The following is a 23,940-nucleotide window of genomic DNA, read 5'->3' on the forward strand; positions in this document are numbered from 1 at the left end:
ATCCGGCTTCAATCAACTTTTCTCCACGACTTTATCACATATCTGAGTCGTGATTCCATGTTACGATCCCGTTGAAAGTCAATATGAAGACAATATCACAAACCCACGCTGCAGAAAGCGGTGCCGCCAGCGCGACAAGCGAGAGCATCTCTAGACCTGCTGCTACGCGACCCAAACGTACAACCAAGGCGTCTCAACAGTCCAGTTCCGATCATTCTGGACAAAGCACAGCATTAGACCCTGAAGGCCATCGTGCTTGGAACTATGAGCGTGCAACAAAGACCTCGACAGCCAAGGCCAAAGCTTTAGTGTCAACAAAGGCGGCAACAAACGGCAAGCTAGGGCTCTCCAAGACGAACAATCGAGCTGCCGGGACTAAAAGCAGCACCGATAAGAAGTCAGTTGCGAGTGAGCCCATTGGCCCCAAAGACACAGCCCGAAGTACACGGTTTGCGAAGCGTCAGGCTAGGATGGGATCCGGTATGGAGAGCGCTCGACTTGAGAACACGAGTGAAACCCCTACTGATGAGCCGAACGTGGATGTTGATGGATTGTCGCGCGACGTTGCTGGTCCAAGCGATCGTGACGCCGAGGACGATACCCAGTCGAACAACGGAACAAGAAGCAGACTCGGAGGCAAGGGCAGAAAGCGTAGACTGGATGTCGAAAACGATGACACAGTAACTCAGCAGGCACAAAAGCGGCAACGAAATACAGTCACAGCAGGGGAGGGAGATCGTTCAATTCCCGGCGCAGCAGTGACCAAGCAAACAGCATCCAAGCAGATCGCTGGAAAGCAGAAGTTAGCGTCCTCACGCGATACCAATGAAGGCATCCGTACACGGCCTTCTCGAAGCAGTAATACAACTGATGCAGCGAAGAAGGTCATGAATACCAAGTTAGCGGAGTCCCTAACCAGCAAAGGCCCCGGGAGAGCGGTGGAGGGAGAGGCAACTACTGTAGGGAGTGCTGGGCAAGGTCGGGGATCTTATGGCACCGCACAAGCAGCCGCAGACTCTGGAAATACCAACGACGCCAGCTCGGAAGCGGCTGATAGAACGGACAGCCCAGGAGGCAGAGTCGCGACCTCCTCGGTGAAGCAAGCTAGCTCTAAGCGCAAGACTGGAGACAGGAAGAGGCCAGCTTCATGGGTGAAGGCCGCAGAACCTGAGCACAACGGCCAAAAATTGTCACGAAGCATGGAAACGCTAGTCGATAGCTCATCGCAGGCTGTGTACAGACATGCAGAGGAGCTTGGCTATGGCAAGATGAACATGAAGAAGCCAGTAGTGACCCAGATCCAAAAAGCATACGCAGAGAACATCGACCAAGATGCGAGGAATACGTTCGTCGATCGCTCCATCGAGCAGCATGGTCGTGAATTTTGGACAAGCGAGCGATACTTACGTGACCTGCCCATCTTTGCAATGGATGACTTTCTGTACGTTCGGGACGAAGCCTGCCCCTTTGTGCTTAAGGTCGCGGCCGAAGAACCTCAGATTGAGCAACAGATGGATAGCAAGCACGGGTGGCACGAAATTGCCCGACTTGTCGGGTTCAGGGACGAGAAGACACACTTTGCCGCGCCGAAGCTGAAGGATGCGTACATCAATTTGATCATGACGCTGAGGGCAGATCCAGTACCTCTGTCCGAGGCCCAGAAAAGACAGCAGCTTATCACAGCAACGACTGACCCCAGATTGGATGTTGGTACAGCTCCAGAGAGCAGCATACCCGAGGTCATGTCCGTTGTGACGCACGAATCAACTTCAGCGCAGTCGGAGGCCAGGGTTGTAAAGAGTCCGAGTATCGTCGCACCAGGAGCCATTCCTGCTCTGGCCAAGGAATCATCTCCAGCGCAATTGGAGGCCAGTGCTGAGGCACGGAACATGCTCGTACCATCGACCAACAGTCGGCGCGGCACAACACCGGAGGACCCAAAGCAGCGCTCAGGCTTGACAGAGGGCGCTTCACGAATGCATTTGAGCTCGTAACCACTCCACGACCACAGTGATTCGAAGAAGGCCACCGAGCAGCGCACGATGAATGTCTCGGTCAAGGGTGATACAGAAGCCGATCGCTCAGGCAAGCGCAAGCGAAGCACGGAGGATATTGACAGAGGAACGAAGCGAAAGAAGCCTACTCCAGATGTTCCCAGTCATAATCTCGAGAAGGCCACCGGAGTCGGCCAGTTGAGTCCCTCGCAGCCCAAGCAGGAAGACGCAGTGAGCGGCGCCGACCATTTCGATGACCCGATGGACATCGATCCAGTTGAGTTGGCCCCAGAGAGACCACAGCGTAGACGTCCGATCGCAAAAGTCCGCCAGCAGAAAGCAGCGGCTAAGAAGAGTGGCAGCACTCCTTCACGGTCCAGCAGACAGTCAAAGTTGGTTCTGACATCAGAGGGCGTTCCCATCGCATTTGCTTCCAAGCTGCAGCAGACATCTGACGCTATTGATGAGGATGAGAGCATGGTTGACAGCTCCTACATGAGCACAGAACATGCTGCTGAAGCGGCGCAGAGGCGCGAAGGGTATGACTCAGATCAGCGGCAAGCAGACTATGCACCCAATGAGTACCTTGCAGCTGCTAGGACCAAGTTCCTAGACCGTCAGTAAGCAGTGACTAGAGCACGTCAACGGAGATGGTACAGTACGAGCGACCGGAAAGCTGAATGAGAGGAATTGGAGCGTTGTCGCAGGATCGCGAGTGATGCAGGTTGTCTCGGCTGAAGAGATGAAGCATGAGTGAATAGTTTCGCGGAGAAGTTCGCAGCGGCCATGGGGGGGGTCGAGGACTTTTCCAGCATCCTGAAGACGTACCTCTTTGCCTGACTGTCAGACCTGAGTGCAAAGCAGTCGTTCCATATGTGTTAAGAAGTCCTTATACGTATAATACGGGCGATTGCAGAATGCGAACCCTCGGATGGAAGCCTAGCAAGTCTACAGATCGAGACACGATGGCAACTGCTGGAAAGACTGATATTCGTACTAACCACAGCCGGTCCTCAAGCTTCAGGAACGGAAACTGCAACCTGGCGGATCGTATAACGCGCCGAGTGACAGGAGCCATCAGGCCTAGAAAGTATTAACGCCAGCAGAAGAAGAACCCAACATAAGGACGTTTCGACGACTAAGTTTTGCAGCTTTAACATGGAACTTCAATGATGTGGCTCTGTGTCAGTCTCTACGATAAGCGATACGTATCTGTTGTGTTGGGAGACTAGCGACAGTGTTCTCGACTAGCCTGCGATGATGTGGGGATCCTTTGTTCTACTTTGTCTTCTATACATCCTCGCCGCATCCGGACATCTAACCTTGATTTGGTTTGACCAGTGCGCGGTCAAAGAGTATGCCACCCTAGCTGCAGCTTATGTTGCTGCCAGCCGATCATCAACAGTCCCGATCTCCTATCAGTCCAAAAGCATATCCCAACACCGTCAATACATAACACGCAACACTCATCATGGCCACCCATGCGATCGGAAGTTCTTACAGCATTACAATAAATAGCAAGCCCGATCCAGACGGCAGTGGCCGGTTCACGATCGAGGTTCAGTACAGGCATAGGATCAATGGCGGCCGCAATGTGGGCAAAGACTTCATGCTGCTCGGTGTATACTACGGCTCCATCGCAGGTGTTGCCAAGCGCTTCTTCGAAGACCCAGGGGTCTTCGTTGGCAGGATGTAAGTGACTACGCCAGAAGGCACCAAGATCGGACCGGAGCGCTAGATTGCACGGGCCAGACTGTCCGATCACTTTGATACGCGGGTAGAGTTCACCTTTCCGGAGTCGTTCCCAGTCCAGCAAGTGCCCAAAGAGGAGGCAGTGGAGACCTTAGCTCGCATTGAGAAAACGGTTCTGCAGACCGAGAAGGACATTGTTGAGCTTAAGAAGAACACGGTAGGCCTTCAGATTCTGTTGACGAGGATCAATGCCCCGGCTGAAGCCGCCAAGCAGGATGAAGTTTCAGACTTGAAGGAATACGACAGCCCAACTACTGCCAGCCACAAGATAAGGTAAGGCTTCGTTCCGAAGAAGAGGCCTGGGCGCCCCAGGCGATGCGGCTATTATCCAAAGGTCAGACCGGGGCATCAGCTAAAAGAGGCCTCGAAAACATCGAAGGCACTGATACAGATTGCAGCCGAAGCCAGAGAGGCCAAAGAAGTGGAGAATCTGGCGAAGAAGGCTGCCCGTGGAAAGAAGGGATCTGAGAAAGGGACCACAAAGGGTAAAGCAGCAGCCAAGGGAAGCGCGAATAAGGCAACCAAAGAGCCCGATGTCTTGAGTCCTCGTCGTTCGGAGAGGATCGCGAAGAAGTGATGTGGGGAAGCTCCTGAATGCTGCTTTTCTGTACTCTATGTCATCGTATATAATCATTTAGTACACAAGAAGTCCTCGAAGTATTGGCGCGAAGTTGTTCAACTGTACACTGTCTCCAATGGAAGTGCCCTTGACAAGAAGAAAATGGCGTTTGTGATTGTCCTTGGGCTGCTTAACAAAGACCTGCAAGGCAGTTGCGCATTAGGCAGAACGTAGTTGGATCTGGACATTTGCGATAGCTAGTACAAGGCGTAGAAGCATATAGCAAACATAGGGTCAAGAGGACGGAGAGCTATAGAAGCTCACGTAGAATCTGAGAATTGAACAAGTTTCCTATTCCTTATGTTGTATGAATATTGCTTTAAGTAGCGCGTAGATGTTGCTACTTGAGGCTTACGCGATATACTGCGAAGCAGCTCTCCTAGGCATACTACAGTCGTGAACGCGGCTGTCTTGGCTTGCAGCGGTAACATTCACTTCTGCACACGCATTCTTGGCAGAGCTGATGACACACGGGAATTCGGCTAGTGTCGCAAGGTCACGTGCTCCGACTTTGCTCCCAAGCCGGTCACCCCACTCTTCGCCATTGCAACAACACCAGAACTTCCAGCGTCTGCTGATAGTGTTGCTTGATCCATTCGCAAGAAGTCGATATCGGGCGTTTTGGTATGTCTCTTGCGCGCGCACAAACTACAAGAATGTGCGACTAACTTCCAAGACAGCTCTACACGCATCCTCATCTATACCACAGCAGTATCGAAATAATCAGTGAATGCAGGCTCCACCGTGAACACTGCCGAAGACTCCTTCGAGAACTGCCAGAAGATGTCGCAGCAACCCGAATCAGAAATCACCGCACACGAGGAAGATGTCCACAGTCAGCACAAGATCCTCATACTATAGGATGCCATCTCACACGAGCGTGCTCGTCGACGTATTCCAGTGCTTGACGCTGTCGCGCAATACCGTGACGGGCGCCTAGTCGAGGCGACTGAAGAGCAGGACTGGCTAGACGAGCAGAACGCGCCGGTCCTCGAGTACAGGGACGAAGACAGCGACGATGCAGAGCTCCTCGCGCGCATTGGATACGACCACGAGACAGGAGTTCTGGACATCCAGAATCCGTCCGTGTACCACGGCGACGAGAGCTCTGATGAAGAGCTTTCGCATCGCAACGCCGAGGGGTCTGACTTCTGGAGGGATGTAGTGCCTGACGAGGCACAGTTCTCGAAGCGCATGCCAGCGCAAGACTGGGCGCTCAAGCATGAGAAAGCGGCCAGGCTCTTCGCCGAAACCGGCGAGGGCAACAGCATGCTGCAACAGGATGGAGGTGGAGACGCCTTGATCATCAACGCGCAGTCCAATCAGCATGGTCGCATCACGGGCGAGGACTTCGCGTGGTCCGGTGCGGCGGGTTCAACCACGGAGCCTGCGGAGGAGGTGCATGGAGCACTGGTGCGGTGGGTGAGACTGCGAGGCCGAGAATTTCGACTGCGGAACACATGTCCATGGCTCAACGTGCTTTAGGATAGAAGTGTCCATCGCGTCTCCTGATTTCGTGATCAATGAGATCGCTTCTGCAGATGTACACGCGACATTGTCCTGGAGTCGTGGGCTGGCATCGCAGCCTGCACTCCTAGATTGCTGAGGAAAGCTCGCGCCCGATTATCTCTCACTCAACGGCTTTACAGCAGAGAAGACTCCAGAGATCGCTTCATCCTTAGATTGTGGCTGTGAGTGATATCTTTTGACTCTGGTCAAGTCCACAGGCTGGTCGCTAATTATAAGGATCCTGCGCAGCCAGTCGGGTGTGAGCGAGCTGGGAGTAGCTTTGAAGTAAAGACGTGCGTTGGCGTATGGGGACTACTCGCGGGAGCTGAGCGGCAAGGAGCCCAGATTTCTCGTTCGCCGTCCAAGCGTCGATGCACGAGAATCTCCCAGGTGATTCAGTAGGGCTGAGGCAACACAAGCATTGCATGAGGATGGTGCTAATCAAGGGTGGCATGATATCGAGATATCCGTCGTGCTTTTCTGCTGTCATGCAACAACACAGGTCTGCACAATGGTCTCCTGAAGCGCCGCGCCCGTTCCGTTGCTCCGCGTTGACGCGCTTGAGACGACACTGTGTTGGTGATGAACACGGTGCACAGCCCATTTCTACCCTCACACGCGCGGTCCATCTCTGTCACGATCGTGGTCAGGACCTCGGCGGAGGATCTTTGCCCTTGGCTTCAGCAAGGTGTGGACGTCGCTCTGGAGGTCTAGGCACACTAGAAACTGCACGGTGAAGGTAAGAAGAACTCCATTCCCAGAGTCTCTAGTCTTCAGTCTCATATGCTGTTGGTATTGTCCAGTCTCGTGCTGTCACGGGCTTCGGATGTCATGAATCGTACTGATTTCGCGGAGCTGTACACCGATACAGTTCCTCGGAGTCCATTGATGGGCGCGAGAGTGTCTGCTCGTGATGTTGTCGTTGTTCCGTCTCGCCACTCCCGTCACACATGATGCTGTTCGCGCCTTTGCCGGTTCATATACTCATCACCACCTGCATCTTCACCCGGCCTCTACCGCCCAGATGGCCTGCACAGGCTCGAGACATCTCTCATCTCGTGATTGTTGTCGTCGCTTCCTCACTTGTGCTTTCCTTCCCATATGCTGCTCCTCGCGCCGTTTCATATCGTCGCTAGTCTGCCGCTGCAGGGTCCACAAGCTGGCGGCCAGCCTTGGTAGACATTCCTGCTCTTTACGAACCCTCACCACAACAACACTCTCTTTCATCCCACACGCTCTTTTGATACACCGCACACGCATTCGACCACCGCAGACAGGCTTCTCGTCATGGAGACGCCCTATCTCGTGCCGTCGCCGGGAATCGCTGACTCCTGTCTTGGGGGCATACTCCAGAACAGCACCCTCTTTTCTACTTACACCTTCCACAACCGCTGTTCATCGACAACTAGCGCCAGTTTGATTCTGCTTAGCTCCAGCACCGGCAGTATCGGAGAGTCCAGCACTACAATCATCCAGTCTTCCATACTTTCGCAGTCTGGACTCACCAGCAGCGTCTCCCCGATCACCACCTCCGCCACAGGCCGCTCACGCAGCAGCGCCGCAGTGGCAACTTCGATCAGCAATGGGCTCTCCGCGTCTCCAAGCTCGACGCTGCCTGGTCTCACGAGCAGCACCTCTTCAGCTGTAAACTCCAGCACAAGCCTCACCACTGGTAGTGTCGGACTCGGAAGCACCGCTCTCTCGTCATCTTCCACACTCTCGCTGCCTGGATCAACAAGTAGCGTCACCTCGGCCGCCAGCTCCAGCACAGGTGTCTCCGGCAGCAGTAATGGAGCGAATCCGATAAGTTCTGGCGCCGCCACATCTTCCAGCGCGACGATACCTGGTATCCCAGACAGCGTCTCTTCAGCCACAAGCTCCAGCACAAGTCTCAGCCTCGCCAGCAGCGTTGAGGAGTCCAGCTCGACCAGCAGCGCTCTCGCTGCTTCCTCCACCTCCACACTCTCGAGTCTCACGAGCAGCGGGTTCTCAGGTGGAACTCTCAGCGCAGACAGTGCCACTAGCACCGTGGGAGGATCTATTTCAACGAGCGCGGCCCTGCCGGTGTCTTCCACGTCCAGCACATCACAACTCACGGCCAGCGGAACTCTCAGCGCAACAAGTACCACAAGCACCGTGGAAGGATCTATTTCAACCAGCGTGGCCCTGCCGATGTCTTCTACGTCGAGCTCATCCCAGCTCATCACCAGTGGATCGTCAGTCACGACCTCCAGCACAAGTCTGACCACCGATAGCGTTGGTTCGTCGAGTTCCAGCAGCACGACCCTCAGTCCGACCTCCACGCCCTCGCTGACAGGGCTCTCGAGTGAGACGTCTCCAAGCACGCTTCCTAGCAGCGGTTCGTCGTCCACTAACACTGTTGCCAACACTGCTCCAGCGTCCTCCATGTCCTCGTTGTCGGGGGACTCGAGCATTATGTCCTCGCTCACAACACCCAACAGTGGCTTATCCTCGGTCGAGGGCAGCAGCGGCAGTCTCGATCCTACATCCACGCCCACGCTCTCAGGGAATTCAAGCAGTTTGTCCTCAGTCGCAACTTCCAAAAGTGGCTCGTCTTCTATCGCGAGTGTCACCAATACTCCTGCTGCGACTTCCATATCGTCCCTATCCGGGGTCTCGAACAGCACGTCCTCGACCGTGACATCAAGCAGCGGCTCATTCGGAACCTCCAGCACTACACTCACCGCTTTCTCAGCATCCTCGCTGTCCGATGCCGCGGGTACTGTGTCCTCATCCACAACTTCCAGCAGCGGCATGTCCTCAAGTGGAACGGTCGGCGCTACTCTCGACCCGGCATCGACATCATCGCTCTCAGGTGTAACAAGCATCGTTTCTTCGCGCACAACTTCCAGCAATAGCGCATCCTCAATTGGAAGCGTTTCCACCACGGTCGTGACCACTACGCAGACAGACGGCGTGGTCTCCATCTTGACAGCCACCACCACGCTACCAGGCGGCTTGCTCGCAACAGGAAGTGTCACCACTAGCGCGAGCGATGTCGTACCAATTCTAGCGACCCAAGTACCGTGCGTTCCCCTCTCGCCGGAGTGTGGCCCACCACCTCCATGTCTCTTCGACAACACCGCTTGTCCGATTGCCTCAAGCGATGAGGAAAATCAGGCTCACATCATCGGAATGTTCAATGCCATTATTCCGACTATTGATCACCTGATCCAACATAACGACGACGACATCACGCCCATCATTCGCGGATTGGACAAACTCAAAGGTAGGTGGCATCCCACAGCTCTCTCGAGTGTCTGAGCTACCAGTACTGCTTTGGAGGTCACGACTAACACATTTGCTATAATAGGCCTCATAACCCTCACCACGGACCGAATTCCGGAAGAAGGCCAGGGTGGAGGCGGAGGCTGCAAGAAGACTATCTGGAATCTGTTTGGCTGCATCATCAAGTCGATCACCGGAACTATGGAAGACATCGGCAAGAGAGCTCTCACCGGGTTGCAAGACCGACTCGATGAGCTGAGAGACTTGGCAAATTTCATCCCGCACGCTCCAAAGCTACCCACCTCGACAGGCCCGCCAGGCGGAGGTGAAAACGACGAGGGTGGGGAAGATGGTGACAATAACGATGATGACGGTGAGGATAACAACGATGACGGTGAAGATAACAATGATGATGGTGAAGACAACGACGAGGATGGTGAAGATGACGAGGGCGGCGAAGACAACAATGATGATGGAGAAGATGATAACGATGACGGCGAAGACAACGACGATGGTGGTGAAGATAACGAGGGTGGCGAAGACAATGTGAGTGAACGAGCGCGCCGGTGCTTCTCCAAATCAGGAAGCCACCGAGGTACCAGTATTACTTCGCCGGTTTCAAGACTAATGTCTCTTGCAGAACGATCAGACGACTACCGCTTCTTCATCGCTGTCCACCCAGAGCTCCAGCTCATCTTCGTCCTCAGAGTCCTGCACGCAGTCGACCACTACGGAAGATGTCTATGTCACCTGTTCTGCTACAAGCACGATCCCGGCTTCTGGAACGACTTCTCCTGGAACAGCATCTCCATCTTATGTGTGTATCACCAAAACCTCCACGATTAGTGGCTGCAGCGTTACTGGGGCTACCAGTACCACTTCATCTCTGGCAACTGAAACTGCAACATCGATCCCCGTTTGCATGGTAGAGAGCTGTGGTGCTGAATGTGGCCTGGGTAGGCGGTCGCTCGCCGCCGTCAATGAGAGCGTGTTTGAGATCGAGAAGAGAGTGTTCCCTCCCAGCAACTCATTGCGGGGCGGCTTTGGCGTGTGGATGAACACTATGCTTGGAAAACTCGACAGCGACGAGGACAATCGTATTGTCCCACTAGAGGGCAGTTATGCGAAGAAGCCGAACGGTGAACCAGATACAAGTCGTGACTATCCTGGTGCGACATCCTGGAAGACCGTTGAGTTTCACAAGACGTGGACTGGCCTGGGCCTGAGAGGATTGATGGGCTGCACAGCCATAATCGTGGTATCCAAGAAGGGCGCCTTCATGGCTCATACTTGGGAGGCACCAGGATGGTTGCGCAAGCCCCGCCCCGACGAGACTCACAATGAACTGCAGTAAGCTGTGATGTGATTGCTCACTCGGACCACACCGGCTAACCCACTCGCAGGGAATCAGATTTGTCACTCTGGGCGCGGGACGTGAAAGTCGCGCCTTTCGCTCTGTCATACAGAACCCCGGACAACAAGAAATGGCGAGGTATAAGCCACCTCCACGCGCCTGGCGAGATTCTGGAAGAGCCGTTGCATGCCTTCCTCGTCTCTCCCTACCACGGAAGCGGCCAATACCGCTCCTGGAGGGCTGCCCAAACCCGAACCTTCAGATATGAGGCACGCCTGGAGATGCTGCAGTATCATCTAGGTTACGAAACTGGACTCGCTGAAGGGGCCATAGAAATTGAAGGATATACTCCAGCCGGCAAAGAGAGGCTTGAATCGGGGTTCCACGCTAATGGTCGGGTTCTCATCGAGTACGATCCTGAAGCGAAGAAGACAACATCTGAATATAGAGACGATAAGGGCAATATTTGCAAAGACGAAAAGATTGAGGCAGGGCTCCGAATCTGGGTTGACGAAAACGAACTGGTGTATGAGAAGTTGTGGGATCCTCTGGAACACCAGAAGGATGAAGACGATGGCTCAAGCACCCCACGACCCCCGGGACGTCGCGGTATTGGTTCTTCGCTCGCAGAGCGCCTGTTTGGCTCTTGGGGATCACGAGCACGCCGTCAAGACAACATGCCAGTGTGCAGTAAGGAGAGCACCGAATCGGGCTCAGCTACAACATCAACGACATCGTCTTCAATCTCTAGCAGCAACAGCAGTTCCATGGCCACGATCACGCCCAGCAGCTCCTCAAGTTCAGCATTGTCTCTGAATTCCATGAAGCCAACGCCCGTTACCACCCTGACCCACCTTGGCTGCACGATCATGGCCTGGGGAGGCGGCGCGACGCCCCGTGCATCGTACTGTGAATGCGCTGGTGAGAACAATGTTGCCACCTTGGCAACCCATGATGGATCCATCGCTTGCGAAGCCTGGCCTATCACGACGAGCACCCTCATCGTCGACACCGAGGTCGCTACTTCGACGACCACGTCGAGATCAGTGGGCTCCTACACAACAGAGTTTCCAACCGCGGTATGCCCTTGGAAGATGGCGAACAACCCTGGCTGCACTTCCTTCACCGAAACCAGAGTCTTCTCGACCCATGCGGATTTGACGAATGAAGTCCTGTCGACGAAGACCATATCGTCCTGGTCCGAGTTTGTGGCTACGCCAGTGTGGTGGACCACTACCAAGACGTCTGTCTACGTCATCAACACTGAGGTGCATACTTTCACGACCACCTCTGACGATGCGACACTTACGGTCCTGTCGACGACGGTTGTGTCGTCGTGGTCTAGTATCGTGCCTACGGAGACGGGGGTCCAATGGTGGACGAAGTTGTAGGGGGTGAGGAAGAGATGGGATTTTGAGCGAACTCCGTTGCTGTTTGTGCGCAAAGCGTATCTCTCTGTAAAGAAAATGTATATACTATCGCTCAGCCGTGAATCCTTTGTACGCCCATAACGCCTTCTCGTACTGTTCATCATCGGAAGATTTCCTCCAGGTTCCTGCGGTGTATCGTGTGGCTAGATCGTGCCGTGCTTACATGCGCTGCTGTAGAGAGAGATTATCTGCTGACGATGCTCGCATATCAGGCGCGAGAACCGTGTGCTAGAGTGGCGAGCGAGTTCCTATGCTGCTGCTTTTGTTCTTATCGAATCTTTTCTACCCTAGCAGCGACCTGTTCTCCTGCCAATTATCCTATTCTGCGCGCTTTGCCGTGCTCAGCCAGGGAACTTGTACACTGGTACCCCATAATGTTTTCCTGGTGCTGTATAACTTCTGACTTGTGGCTTCCATCTCACAATCCCGCCGGCGTATGTTGCTTGGCTCCATCCTGCTGTGCCTGACTGTGCTGCTCAGGGGTGCTGCTGCTATCGATGCTCGCGCTGAGGATTGGGAGTGTACTTGACAGGTTGCTGGGGATAATTGGGCTTCGTGATGGGGGATGCGTCTCCTGGAGAGATATGGGACTGAAGTTCTGTTGGACTCTGTAGCCGACGGCCGAATGCTGTTGGTACTAATGGCAAGGTTCTATCCTGCGGGTTTGCAGGCGGAGGACTCTGTCCGGTTCGACATCGTGTCCTGGATTCTTGATTCGGATTGTTGAAGCGATGGGTCATTGCAGGTGCTATATGCGCTGTCGAGTGCTTCGAAGCCTTCGTGTGCTGTTGTCTCGGGTGCCCTCTGTTGGATCGAGGTCAACTCTACTGCAAGATAACAAGAGGCTGTCAAGGATGGTGATGCATTACAGTAGTCGGGTTGTTGTCAATGTGCGAGAAGACATGGCTAAGTCGTATCGAACGAATTCAGAGGCGGCCCAATTTTCCCTGGCGACGCGGCAAAATTGGATTCGCTTTACTCTCACGCTCCATCAACACCACTTCCAACAACGCTTCATCATCGCTTCACTCTTGTCGCTTCACATACACCGAGCCATCTACACCACTCAACAGTCCTCTACACTATCAGCACACCCATCGCCCGACCGAAGCACTGCATATCATACGAACGCGCTAAAATATGGCCGCCAACAAGCTCCGCGCCGCGCAGACTGTCCTCGCCACCTACGAACTCCTCGAACGCATTCTTCTCTTCGTCCCAATGAATCACGTCTACACCCTTCAGCGCACCTGCAAGTCCTGGAACTCACTCATCACCCGTTCCCACGCCATCCAGAAGAAGCTCTTCCGCCTCCCCGATGGCGCGCCAACCAAGTCGAAGACGCCAGGCCCATACATGACACCGTGGAACCTCACTGTTCCAGAGTATCGCCTCGAGAATCGAAAGTGCAATCCCAATATCGGCCTGGTGTTCCTGGAGCACATCACCCATCGGGAAGAAGCGTTCCCCATTCTCCTACCAGACCTCAACTACAGCCCACCGGCTCGACCGACGATTACGGCGATACGCAGCTCAGTACACAATGAGCTGGGCGAGACGGATATCACCGACCTCAAAGAGAGAGCCCTCATGCTTGAGATGAAAATCAACGATACCGCTCCCCTCAACTCCTGGCACGAGATGTTCATCACCCAGCCACCCATCACGGCCGTGCTCTTCGGATGCCACAGCGAGGTAGAGAGCTACCAAATGCCACTGTCTGGCAACAGTCCATCGAGATCGCATGTCTTCCAGGTTTGGAACGCTGGCGGCGTGCGGTTTGTGGATTTGGCATTCGCGCGGAAGGAGTTTGTAATGAGGCAGGGAGGGAAGGACGGGTGGACGATGGGGTTGTGTTTTGATTTGACGGGGAAGGCGGTCAGTGAGAAGAGTGGTAGGGAGATGGAGGAGGAGTGTTGTGGGAAGTATACTGCTGGGGAGGAGTGTCAGTGTTTGGAGGTTGTGAGGGAGGAGGGGGTTGCTTGAAGCGCTATTGCTTCGAAGAAAGTGTATGGTCTACAGCCTTGTTGTCGGCGCTGTTGTATTCGAGCATAGGGTCTTGTAGTGGCATGATACTGACGCGCTCTGTAGCGACATATCAAGGAATACTGATACATGTCATCGATAAATGCAGAAGGATGTTGCAGTCCATTTCGACATCCTCGCTTCGACTTTCTTCCAGCCGCCACAGAATCTACCCCGCATTCCCGACCCAGCCAACGATAAGCTCGACGCCTATCTCCCCTCTCCACGACGACGACGAGGACCTTCATCTTCCCTCCCAGTCGTCTGTCTTCATCCATCTCACCATCATGTCGTCCTCTCTCCGCCCTCTCATCCCAATCCGCAGCGCTGGCCGCTCCTTCTCCACCACCCCACCCCACCACGCCTCCATCCTCTTCGCCCTGGGCGCCCTGAGCAACAGCCGCGAAACACAACACTTCAACAACATCTCCCGTCTGGACCGCGTCGAGCACTCCCCGACCCTAAAGCTCATCAAGACCAGCGAAATCGATCCTTACCCTCTCCCGACCCCTCCTCAACCCGCCGCCCCGCTTCCCCGCCATGGCTCGAGAGCAACCTCCGCAGCAGCGATCTGGGACAGCAAAGCTCTCCAGGCCGGCAGAGCCATCCTAAGCGATAACGCACGCCATCTGAGCCGCATGGCACGTACCATTGAGCGGACAAAGAGACGGGAGATGAAGATGAAACATATCCGGCAGTCTGAACTCGCTGCTTGGGCACAGGAGAGGCAGAAGATGAGAGCTGAGCAGAGGAGTGCAGGGATCTTGATTCTCGCGAGCGTGGCGACGGCGACTGGATTGGCGATGTGGAGGCTTTGGCCAGAGGGCGGGCAGGCTGCCAGGGATAGTGGGGAGATGGGAAGGAGGATTGCGGAGAGAGCGAGGAGGAGTATACCGTTGCCTGCGACGGGGAGTGCGGCTGTGCCGGTTGCTGCTGGGGCGGCGGTGGCGGCTGAGAGCTTGCCGGTGACGGGCGTGAGTACGCCGATTGTGCCTGAGATGGCTGCGGTTGCTGCTGAGCCGGCGATGAGCTGGAGCTGGACGGTGAAGAATATGCTCTGGAAGGTACAGTGACTGTGAGCGTGCATTTTCGGCAGATAATGGCGTTCGGATGACGATATGACGAGTTTATGAGTTTTGTGGGTTAATTTCAGCGTAGCATTTACAGCTTTGACAGTTCGTCAGATACATCACAGCAGGTTCAACAGCTCCGCGCTGAAGTAGACCCCGGATTCTCCAGCTTGCTTCACAGCATTCTTAGTTATCCGTCCTGTGCCATCCGTATCACGCCTCGAACAAGTCCTCCTCACATCCCGGAGACGCAGAGCCCATCTCAGGCAGAAATCGCCGATCCGTCCTCAATGGCTTCCTTCCGTCGCACTCCAGCCCCAGACTGACACACGGGCGACAGCCACCAGTCCCCTTGCCGCGCCTGCAGCGCGACCGTCTCATCCTACAGATCTTGCAAGCCATGACCAGTCTTCGACCTGCGGGAGGCAAGGGTTCCCGCAAAGGAAACCCGGGAAATCCGTCGTCGTGATTGTTGAATAGCCAGCGACACCAGATCTTGCTTTCTTCCGGACTTGCCAGGTCCTGCTGGTTGAAAATGTCGTAAGGTGCCCTATCATTGTTGGTGAGAGTGGAGTCTGCTCCGGAAGTTTCCAGTACAATTGCTTCTGTGTTATGTCGTTTGGCTGACTTGGTATCACTCGGAGCAATCACGCTCAAACCCGACTGGGCGCTGGCAGTTTTCATGTCTGACCGTGAGTGACATCTGCAGTCTTCACGGAAAGACAAACAGTACTGGAAACTACCATCTACAGAAGTCTTATGGCAGCCTCTGACCTATTGAGGGATATGCAAGGGGCTTAGTACATGACACTTGGTTGGGGTCTACACAACGCCAAAGCAGGATTTGATTGAATATGTTACACAGGAATGACAACATGGGTGCTTCGAGCTCAGCATCTACAGCATTGGCAGTCCGGCAAGTACAATCGATACTCTCGTCAAGCACAAACAGAGAAACCCTCGCTATCCGGCGTCAGTCAATACCCCAGGCGTTCATTCGAATAATTCCCAACCCCGGCAGTCCGCATCAATCACCAAGCAGATCCTCCTCGTGCATCAGCATTGTGTTCTCCCTCTCTCGCTCTGGGTTCGTCCTACGACGAGTTGTGGAACGCCAGCACTCCCTTCGCTCTCTGACACATCGTGGGCATGGAGATGTTCCCGCGCATCTGACTTTCCTTTGCCTGCAGGGTATACAGCTGCGTAAAGGCGGCATGATGATGGGTGGGTGTCCAGCAGACTCGGCAAAGAGCCATCGACACCAAAGGCTACTTTCTGTCGCGGACGCCACGGTTTTCTTGTGTTTTCGAATTGGCCTAGAGCTGGAAGACGGTTTTTGATTGGGCTTCGATCGTTTTGGATGGCGTCCGTCCTGGATTGGGTCATGTCTTTTCTTCGGTGTGGCCTCTGGGCTTTTGTCTTGTGCCTCGAGCGTGATAGTAGACATGTTTGGCTTTGGAGACGATGATTTGCCGCACGCTTTGCCTTCCATTGCGTTCACGGAAAAGTTGCTGATGCTATGGACTTTGTTTCAACAGTCGCATACATGCAAAGGTCGAACGGAGCACATGACGCCCCCTGGTTTCACGAGCGCTGAAACCTGCTTTTGATCAAATAGAGCAGGTGAACGTCACAGGGACAGGTCTGGTATGGTGGGCTTTGGCTCAGTAGCGACTGGCTGTGCATAGAAAGCATGCTATCTAATCACACAGAAACATAATCTTAGAAACCCAGACCTGTTTACCTTGGTGTAGGCAAGCCTCCAGGGCACTGCACATGTCCACCGCTAATTTGTGTCGCAAAAATCCTTGTGGACAATCGCTCAAGTCAAAACACCTGCCTTGATCAGGATCAGCCTTCACAGAACATTCTTCTAGCCCACCGCCAATATGCCTCGCAGAAACCATCAAGCATGCAACCACTCAAAACAAAGACCAAAGGATCCGTCGATGATCTCCATTTATATCGGTCACGGCCAGTCGTTCACAACTTCGCCATCCGCTGTACCTTCCCGCCTGACCTCAAGCCCGGTCGCTTCGGCTTCTCAATCTTGCCAGACTTGCCAGTCCTACCGCCAGACCCACCAGTCTTTAGAGGCTTTTTACCAGCTCCACTACCAGAAGCTCCAGCCTTTACCACTGGCTTGCCCTTGCTGTCTAGGTCCTCCAGATAGTAGGCCATGCTGGCTCCCTTGTACCCTTGCTGCGGCGAATGATCGTAGTGGTCATCATCAAATACATCAATCTTGCCCACACGCTTAAGGCCGAACTCCTGCCGGTGCTGGATGAGCAGGAATGTTGCTAGGTTGCCATTGGGATTTGCCAAGAGAAGCTTGAAGCCATCGCTGCCGGGCAGGTATCTTATCTTCTGCGGCCAAGCTGGAGCTTTGTATCGGCCGTACTCTCGCGCAGGCGCCAGATGCTGTATGCCTTTCTTCTTTAGCAGGTAGTCGACTACCTGTACAGAGACGTCCGACTGGGATGACACCATGATCAGTTTGTTGAGGTCCTTGGCGTTGTGGTTTCGTCGCTTGCACTGCCCGTTGTATTCAAGGGCGGAGACGTCGGAGACGTGGCTGAGGGCGGGATATTGGTAATCTGCAATAAACTTGTCCATGAAAGCCTGCCCGCGGTTCTGGTATTCGCCGGATACCTGACTGGGGAGCTCTTTGCGAGGACCGTAGTTGGAGACGAGCATGATGACTCCATCTTTTGTGTTGTACACGATGGAGTAGAAAGCTCCCGTTGCCTGAGATAGCAGTAGTCAGCATGGAGCGGCGGGTATAATGAGCGTTTGGAGGGGCTCATACCACACCATGGTCCGTCCCGTCGAAGTTCGGGTCAGTGTGATGCCAGGTGACATACTCATTGTCTCCCTGTTGGTCAGGCGGAATTTCCCACGTTGTAGAGATGCCAAGGCCATCAACCATAAGCTTCAGTGGTATGGACTCCTGGAAATCCGACAGAGGTGCGTCGATGCCCAACGGGTCCCGGTCCCAGCCCGCGTCCACCAAATCTTGAGGATAGGTCGTGAAATCGCTTTGCAGGCACGCTTCGGGGCCCAGTTTGTTGTCTTGTCGCAAGAGCTGTGTGAGGGTTCCCACGTTCGGTTCGCTCATCCAGGCATACAGCTTCGCGCCTTTCTGGATGAGCGCTTGGGCATCTGTCTCAGTGAGCTCGGCAAGGATTGGATCCCTAATCGGACTTGGATTACGAGGCGGCGTTCCCTGGATCATGTAGTCCCGGTCGTCAATGCCGCCCATCTCAACGTCGCCAGATCGGTCAGAGCGAGCAAGAATGGTGGCGCTGTCATTGCTTGACGCGCCAGTGCTGGTGCTGTCCAGGGCAGTGGAGAGGCCGCCCGCCTTGTCGAGCGCCAACGATTTTGGCGAAGTGGTGGCGCGCTGCAGGTATAGCGCCCCAAGGCAGGCTATGTTTAGCTTCATGATGTGTATTGAAGTCAGTACTGCTGATACTGCTTCAAACCTGTCGTGGTATGTTAAGGAAAGGGAGAGGAACAACTGGGCAGCAACAGGGCCTTTTGTGCCTACGTCTGGGTGCGCGAACGACTGCCAACTCAGCGCTGTCAGAGTCTACTGCTGACCACCGAAGTAGCCAACACACCATCTGTATACGCCTGTCCGCTGTCAGCCACGTGCCACGACCGATGTGACAGCGTTTAGATCACATTCTTCAGCTCCTGACCAGCCAGCAGCCTCCTCAAATTGTACGCAATCAACTCCTCCGCGCCCTGTGGCCTCCCACCAGCAGCATGAGGGCTGATCACACAGTTCTTCGCCTTCCACAGCGCACTCTCCTTGGGCAGCGGTTCTTTCACAAACACATCCAGCGCAGCACCACCGATCTTCCCCTCATTCAGTGCTTTCACCAGCGCATCCTCGTCGACACACATACCACGACCTACGTTGACAACCCACGCATGGTCTGGCAGCTGGCTCAATCGCTCCGCATTGAGCGCCTTGTTCGTGCTCTCGCTACCGGGCAAGATCATGACCAACGCATCAGTCTCGCCCAATGCTTTGGGCAACTGCTCCTCCGAGATGACCTCGACACCTTCTCTCACGCCAGCGCTCCTCGCCACACCACGAACATTCGCACCCAACTCTCGCAACAACGGCGTCAAAGTCTTGGCAATGTTTCCGAAACCCCAAATCAACACATTCGCACCTCTCAGACTCGTGAAACTGCCCTTCGGCCTATCCGGTTGAGGTCCACCAAGATGTTGCGGCCATTGCGATTGAAGCTGGTAGTCTCGCATCTCGTAGAACTTTCTCGCAGCATTGAGCAGTAGGCCGAGGGTATGTTCCGCCACTGTGAAGTCATGGAGTCCAGATCCCGTGGTGATCGTGATCTTTTGACTATCAAACCCAGCGTTCAGCACATCGTTCGGTCCGGCAGCGAGAGATTGGATCCATTTGAGATTCTTCATACGTCCTGCGGCATCTTTGAGGTTATCGGCGCTGTTGCTCCAGGTCACCAGAATCTCGGCATCGATCAGGTTTTCGGGGATTGGCTGCTTGACGTCATAGGAGTGGAGTTCCGGGGCGAAACCTTTCAGGGAATCGATGTCCAGGACTAGGGAGGTTGGGTAGAGGAGCTTCATTGTGTTGCGTTGATGTAGAGATGCTGGTGTTGAGGGAAAGTTTGAAGGAGCGGAGTGCTTGATGATGTATTGCGGCGTCGGCTTTTGATGGCGTTTGGCATGAGCCGGGAGTGAGGAGTCGGGGAAAGTCCGCCGAAGCGTGGTGATGCCTGAGGCAGGGCGATGCTTGGCTGTCATATGATAGGCATTGAAGATAGCATCGATCGTCAGGGCACCTGGGTAGTAGAAAATACTGTAACCACCACCAGAATATATATGGAGTTTGCTGGTATGCTGGTTGTGCGTCTACGAAGGTTTCACATGGCCTTGTTACACTGACCCTACCTCTCAACAATGTAGATGTACAAACAACTCTGACATACGGCCACCCAGGTACGGATCTCCCTTTCTTTACTGTTCAGAGCTTAACTGGGCTCTGGTATCATGAGATGCTCTATGTATATTCTTGAGCCGATTGAGACGCGATCGGTCGTAGTATGTCAGGCATCGTCTGGCGTGTAACACCACGAGTCAACGTCAATGACGTTCTCGAGGAAGGAATACGGTGACCTATGTAACCATCTTATACGTGGGTCTATATCAAGTACCTGCCTTGAAGACCCCAGTCATCGGTCTTGAAACCTTTGTGCTACGAGGTAGCTTGCTCGTGCGAATTACGTTCTTCACTTGCAAGACAAGATCCAACATGGCGGCAAGAGTGAGCAGTGTCAGGGGGGTAAGCTGGAAGTTTGACCTGCTGGAGCGAGCTCGGCTATAGTCTTATGATAGGATCGCGGCAGTCTAACGCAAGGTGAATCTTGGGGAAGTGGTGAGGTGAACAGATCTCGTGGCGCCATGCATGGATGGTCCGTGCTCCGGGAGTTTCGCTTTTCGCGTTTATTCGAGTATAAACTTGTGCCATCTTTCATTGGGTGTTTCTCTCCGACATACCTATCGGACCGCATCACCAATCTCAAATGGCAACGACGGCCCCTCAGACATCCGGACAGACGAAAATGCCTCTGCGCGACGTACTATCGTTGCCACGGGAGCTACGCGACATGATTTATGACTTCGCGCTTGCCCCCACTGCCAGAGACATCCACCTCAAGAACTCCAAGGGAGTCCCATATACCTATCACACTTACGATCGGAGCCTCAAAGCACTCTCGCTAAACAGAGCGACTCGACTCGAAGTCAAGCAGGCCCTGACACGCACTGAAACTTTCATCCTCGTCACGATGAATGGCTGCGACGTTCTGAGCATGTTCGCTGAGCTCACCGGCCGAGCTGTGACATACGATCTCAAGGGAGCGGCGCTCTTCCGCGGACAGAATTATCACAGTCTACGAGTTGATATCAAGATGCCTTTAGATGACAATGGCAAGCGGGTGAACGAAGAGTCAGGCACCAGAGAAGCCTACTCTATGGTCTTACGAGTACAGGAGCTCCCTACATTCTGCAGAGCGCTACAATGGATATTGTATATGCAGACCGACAGAGTTGGCGCACTGGTCAGAGCGATGGATGGCCAAGGTCTTGCCGTGCCGAGTAGTGGTCCCGTGGACACAAAGATCAAATTCAAGCTCATTCCCCGGGCGGACAAGCCCATCACGAAATCGCTGGAAAAGACCTTACTGGAGCCTTTCATGAACTGCATCGGACTCCACCAGACTGTCACTGTCTTCGGGGCGTCCAGTGAGTTGGCGAGTACACTGGCCCCGCGCATGTGCCCATCCTCCCCGAATCTAGAAGCAGTGGCATGGACCATGCTTCCAGCTGAGGCAGCGGTCTACGAAAAAGTCATCGGCCTGTATAAACAAGGAGCTTATCACGAGCTGATTGGAATGTTCGGGGTTGTGAGCTATTGTTGGACGGCGGGCATTCTCAACTTCGTACCTGACAACATGTTCGGTCTATGGGCTCAACCGGTCCTTCGCACGAACGCGATTCTGCTCGACATCGCAGCCATGGCCATGACAAGCCACTTCCATCTTCACGGAGCACGAGGTACTTTGGACTGGTAGGGACATCTATCGACTGACCGACGCGGCTACAACGTTAAACGTTCCCGACTATCTTCATCAGCATGGCAGCGACCGTGCCCACCCTGAGCTTGAACACCTTGGTCTGTCACTCGCTTTGGGTCTCGATTATCCTGACCCAAGGGCATACCGACCACACACGATCGAAGAGCTCGTCGACTACTTCGCACCCCTGGTTGGTGCCATGCCGGACAGTAAGCAGATCACTCATGACTATCATTACCTTAAGGCACCCAGCGTATTCAAACCAATGCCCAGCTAGAATAGCAGCACAAGAACGAGCGAGACAAGCAAGGATCTCTACACCAGCTAGGTACCCCCAACGACAGCAGGAGGGACCTACCTTATACAAGGGCTTCGAGCCGAGCAAGAGGAAGAGGGCAGAATAGACGAATAAGGGAACCCAACCTCAAACGCATCCACCTCCCGGCAGGCCTAGACACCTTAACCGGGCTGCCAACGAACTAGGCCAAGTGCGAATCTTTGGGGCGCCCCAGCGGTCCCAGGGCCAGCCGGACAGCGGGATACAGACTCAGGAGACACAGCATGTTAGCACGGAAATGGACCTCACGGATAACGAATGATACTATACGACGACATCACTATTGTACAGTACAACGTAAATAAAAGCAGGGACAAAGTCCAGCGCCACTTTCTACAAGAGCTAGACCCGCTACGGCATCACGTTATTACGGTACAGGAACTATGGATCAACTCCTACGTAGGACTCCTAGCCACTTCTAATGACCGGAGATACCACACCGTAATCGCGGGCGAACGAGGCGTTATCCCGAGGACATGCATATACGTAAGCAAGACTATAGACCTTGAGTCGTGGAAGGTTATACTACCGCAGTAGGGCAACTTAGGAGACATAACATCAATCCAGATCGACACGACACAAGGCTCTAGCTAGATCCAAAACGTCTATAACCCGCTACCGTAGGGTCGAACGAGTAGGGAACTAGGAACCCTCGCCTACCTAGAACGGACCTTAAGCCAAGACACGAAGCAAGTACTCCTCGGCGACTTCAACCTCTACTACCTATAGTGGGGACTCGACTTCACTCCCCCGCACGCGTTTCTAGGGGGGAAGCTAATTGACATAACCGCACGCTACGGAACGGCCTTAGTAACCCTAAAGGGAACAGAGACGTGGAAGGCCCGCATAAGTACAAGCATAATCGACCTATACTTTCTATCACGAGAACTTGAATAGAGACTAGTCTAATGCCGACCGAGCTACGCGCTAGAGGCCTCCTCAGACCATATCCCTATTTAAACGACGCTAGGGGTGAAGGCGATAGAGGAGCTAGCAAGCGAACTACGCCGTAACTAGAAGAAGGCACGCTAGGACGACATAAGAGACTTCCTAATAGCGAACCTACCGTAGTATAGGGAACTCGAGACGACAGCTCAGCTAGATCAAGTAGCGGAACAGATTACCTCGGTTATATAGCAGCGGAACAATATACGCCGTTACTCCGGCCCTTAACGTAGCAGAAGGCCTTCTAGACCCCTAAATACTCTACGAAGGTAAAGGAGGCTAGAAGGGCAAGGCGACAGTAGACGAAGGAGCACACCTAAGAGACATAGGAGTAACACTGTCGCGCGACATAAGAGAAGAAGGCACAGATACGACGCGATAAGCTATAGGACTAGAGAGCGACGATCGGGCTCGTTAAAGAACACCCGGAACAGATGTAGAGACTAGCTAAATGGGCAAGACTACCTAAAGAGCAACGAACTCCTTACTTCCCTCTAAGCGTAGACCGCGAAGGGATTGCCTAGACTACGCCCCGGGGCGAGGCAAAAGTATTAGCCGACCATTTCTTTTCGACGTAAGTAGGGGTAGACCTTACGGACATCGACCCGAACATATACCCGGAACCCCTAGACATAGATTAGGCAGTTAGCTCTAATATAGTAACAGGAGTTATAAGCAAGCTAAAAGGACGAAAAGCCCTAGGCCTAGACAGGATACCAAACCTACTGCTAAAAGAGTATAGAGAAGAGATCGCGCCGAGCCTCGCAAACCTATTTACCGCGTGCCTACGGCTAGGGTATCACCCGAAGCCGTATAGAGAGTCTATGACAGTAGTGCTACGTAAGCTATAGAAGGAGGACTATACCTAACTCAAATCGTATAGGCCAATCGTACTTCTAAATACGATAGGGAAGATCCTAGAGAAGATAGTAGCCTAGAGACTTACGTAGCTAGCCGAGGACAACGACGTACTCCTAGTAACACAGATGAGGGGAAGAAGCTAGTGATCGACACTAACAGCAAT

At 53.9% G+C, this 23,940-nt stretch overlaps 11 protein-coding genes across 11 annotated transcripts; 8 read left to right on the plus strand and 3 right to left on the minus strand.

The window, feature by feature from the left end:
• Positions 1-83: 83 nt before the first annotated feature.
• CLAFUR5_05211 (uncharacterized protein) lies at positions 84-1,994 on the plus strand (the record flags this gene model as incomplete). The annotated part of the gene is made up of 1 exon (XM_047904359.1): positions 84-1,994. One exon carries the CDS (start codon positions 84-86, stop codon positions 1,992-1,994), a length of 1,911 nt encoding a protein of 636 aa, XP_047761530.1.
• Positions 1,995-2,042: 48 nt separating this feature from the next.
• Positions 2,043-2,751, plus strand: CLAFUR5_05212 (uncharacterized protein; the record flags this gene model as incomplete). The annotated part of the gene is made up of 2 exons (XM_047904360.1): positions 2,043-2,610; positions 2,654-2,751. The coding sequence occupies 2 exons, from the start codon at positions 2,043-2,045 to the stop codon at positions 2,749-2,751; spliced, it is 666 nt and encodes a 221-aa protein (XP_047761531.1).
• Positions 2,752-3,465: 714 nt separating this feature from the next.
• CLAFUR5_05213 (uncharacterized protein) lies at positions 3,466-4,323 on the plus strand (the record flags this gene model as incomplete). Its single annotated transcript, XM_047904361.1, has 3 exons — positions 3,466-3,686; positions 3,747-4,019; positions 4,059-4,323. 3 exons carry the CDS (start codon positions 3,466-3,468, stop codon positions 4,321-4,323), a joined length of 759 nt encoding a protein of 252 aa, XP_047761472.1.
• An 825-nt stretch (positions 4,324-5,148) lies between these two features.
• Positions 5,149-5,850, plus strand: CLAFUR5_05214 (uncharacterized protein; the record flags this gene model as incomplete). Its single annotated transcript, XM_047904362.1, has 2 exons — positions 5,149-5,200; positions 5,267-5,850. 2 exons carry the CDS (start codon positions 5,149-5,151, stop codon positions 5,848-5,850), a joined length of 636 nt encoding a protein of 211 aa, XP_047761532.1.
• Positions 5,851-7,247: 1,397 nt separating this feature from the next.
• Positions 7,248-8,822, minus strand: CLAFUR5_05215 (uncharacterized protein; the record flags this gene model as incomplete). Its single annotated transcript, XM_047904363.1, has 1 exon — positions 7,248-8,822. The coding sequence occupies one exon, from the start codon at positions 8,820-8,822 to the stop codon at positions 7,248-7,250; it is 1,575 nt and encodes a 524-aa protein (XP_047761533.1).
• Positions 8,823-9,324: 502 nt separating this feature from the next.
• Positions 9,325-11,868, plus strand: CLAFUR5_05216 (uncharacterized protein; the record flags this gene model as incomplete). Its single annotated transcript, XM_047904364.1, has 3 exons — positions 9,325-9,669; positions 9,764-10,473; positions 10,527-11,868. 3 exons carry the CDS (start codon positions 9,325-9,327, stop codon positions 11,866-11,868), a joined length of 2,397 nt encoding a protein of 798 aa, XP_047761534.1.
• A 1,179-nt stretch (positions 11,869-13,047) lies between these two features.
• CLAFUR5_05217 (uncharacterized protein) lies at positions 13,048-13,893 on the plus strand (the record flags this gene model as incomplete). The annotated part of the gene is made up of 1 exon (XM_047904365.1): positions 13,048-13,893. One exon carries the CDS (start codon positions 13,048-13,050, stop codon positions 13,891-13,893), a length of 846 nt encoding a protein of 281 aa, XP_047761535.1.
• Positions 13,894-14,219: 326 nt separating this feature from the next.
• CLAFUR5_05218 (uncharacterized protein) lies at positions 14,220-15,005 on the plus strand (the record flags this gene model as incomplete). The annotated part of the gene is made up of 1 exon (XM_047904366.1): positions 14,220-15,005. One exon carries the CDS (start codon positions 14,220-14,222, stop codon positions 15,003-15,005), a length of 786 nt encoding a protein of 261 aa, XP_047761527.1.
• Positions 15,006-16,985: 1,980 nt separating this feature from the next.
• CLAFUR5_05219 (uncharacterized protein) lies at positions 16,986-18,447 on the minus strand (the record flags this gene model as incomplete). Its single annotated transcript, XM_047904367.1, has 2 exons — positions 16,986-17,750; positions 17,812-18,447. 2 exons carry the CDS (start codon positions 18,445-18,447, stop codon positions 16,986-16,988), a joined length of 1,401 nt encoding a protein of 466 aa, XP_047761528.1.
• A 233-nt stretch (positions 18,448-18,680) lies between these two features.
• Positions 18,681-19,625, minus strand: CLAFUR5_05220 (D-2-hydroxyacid dehydrogenase; the record flags this gene model as incomplete). Its single annotated transcript, XM_047904368.1, has 1 exon — positions 18,681-19,625. The coding sequence occupies one exon, from the start codon at positions 19,623-19,625 to the stop codon at positions 18,681-18,683; it is 945 nt and encodes a 314-aa protein (XP_047760702.1).
• Positions 19,626-20,620: 995 nt separating this feature from the next.
• CLAFUR5_05221 (uncharacterized protein) lies at positions 20,621-21,631 on the plus strand (the record flags this gene model as incomplete). Its single annotated transcript, XM_047904369.1, has 1 exon — positions 20,621-21,631. The coding sequence occupies one exon, from the start codon at positions 20,621-20,623 to the stop codon at positions 21,629-21,631; it is 1,011 nt and encodes a 336-aa protein (XP_047760701.1).
• Between the last annotated feature and the right edge of the window lie 2,309 nt (positions 21,632-23,940).

This window comes from Fulvia fulva, chromosome 4 (genome assembly GCF_020509005.1).
Source record: "Fulvia fulva chromosome 4, complete sequence".
In the NCBI taxonomy this organism is placed as follows: Eukaryota; Fungi; Ascomycota; class Dothideomycetes; order Mycosphaerellales; family Mycosphaerellaceae; genus Fulvia; species Fulvia fulva.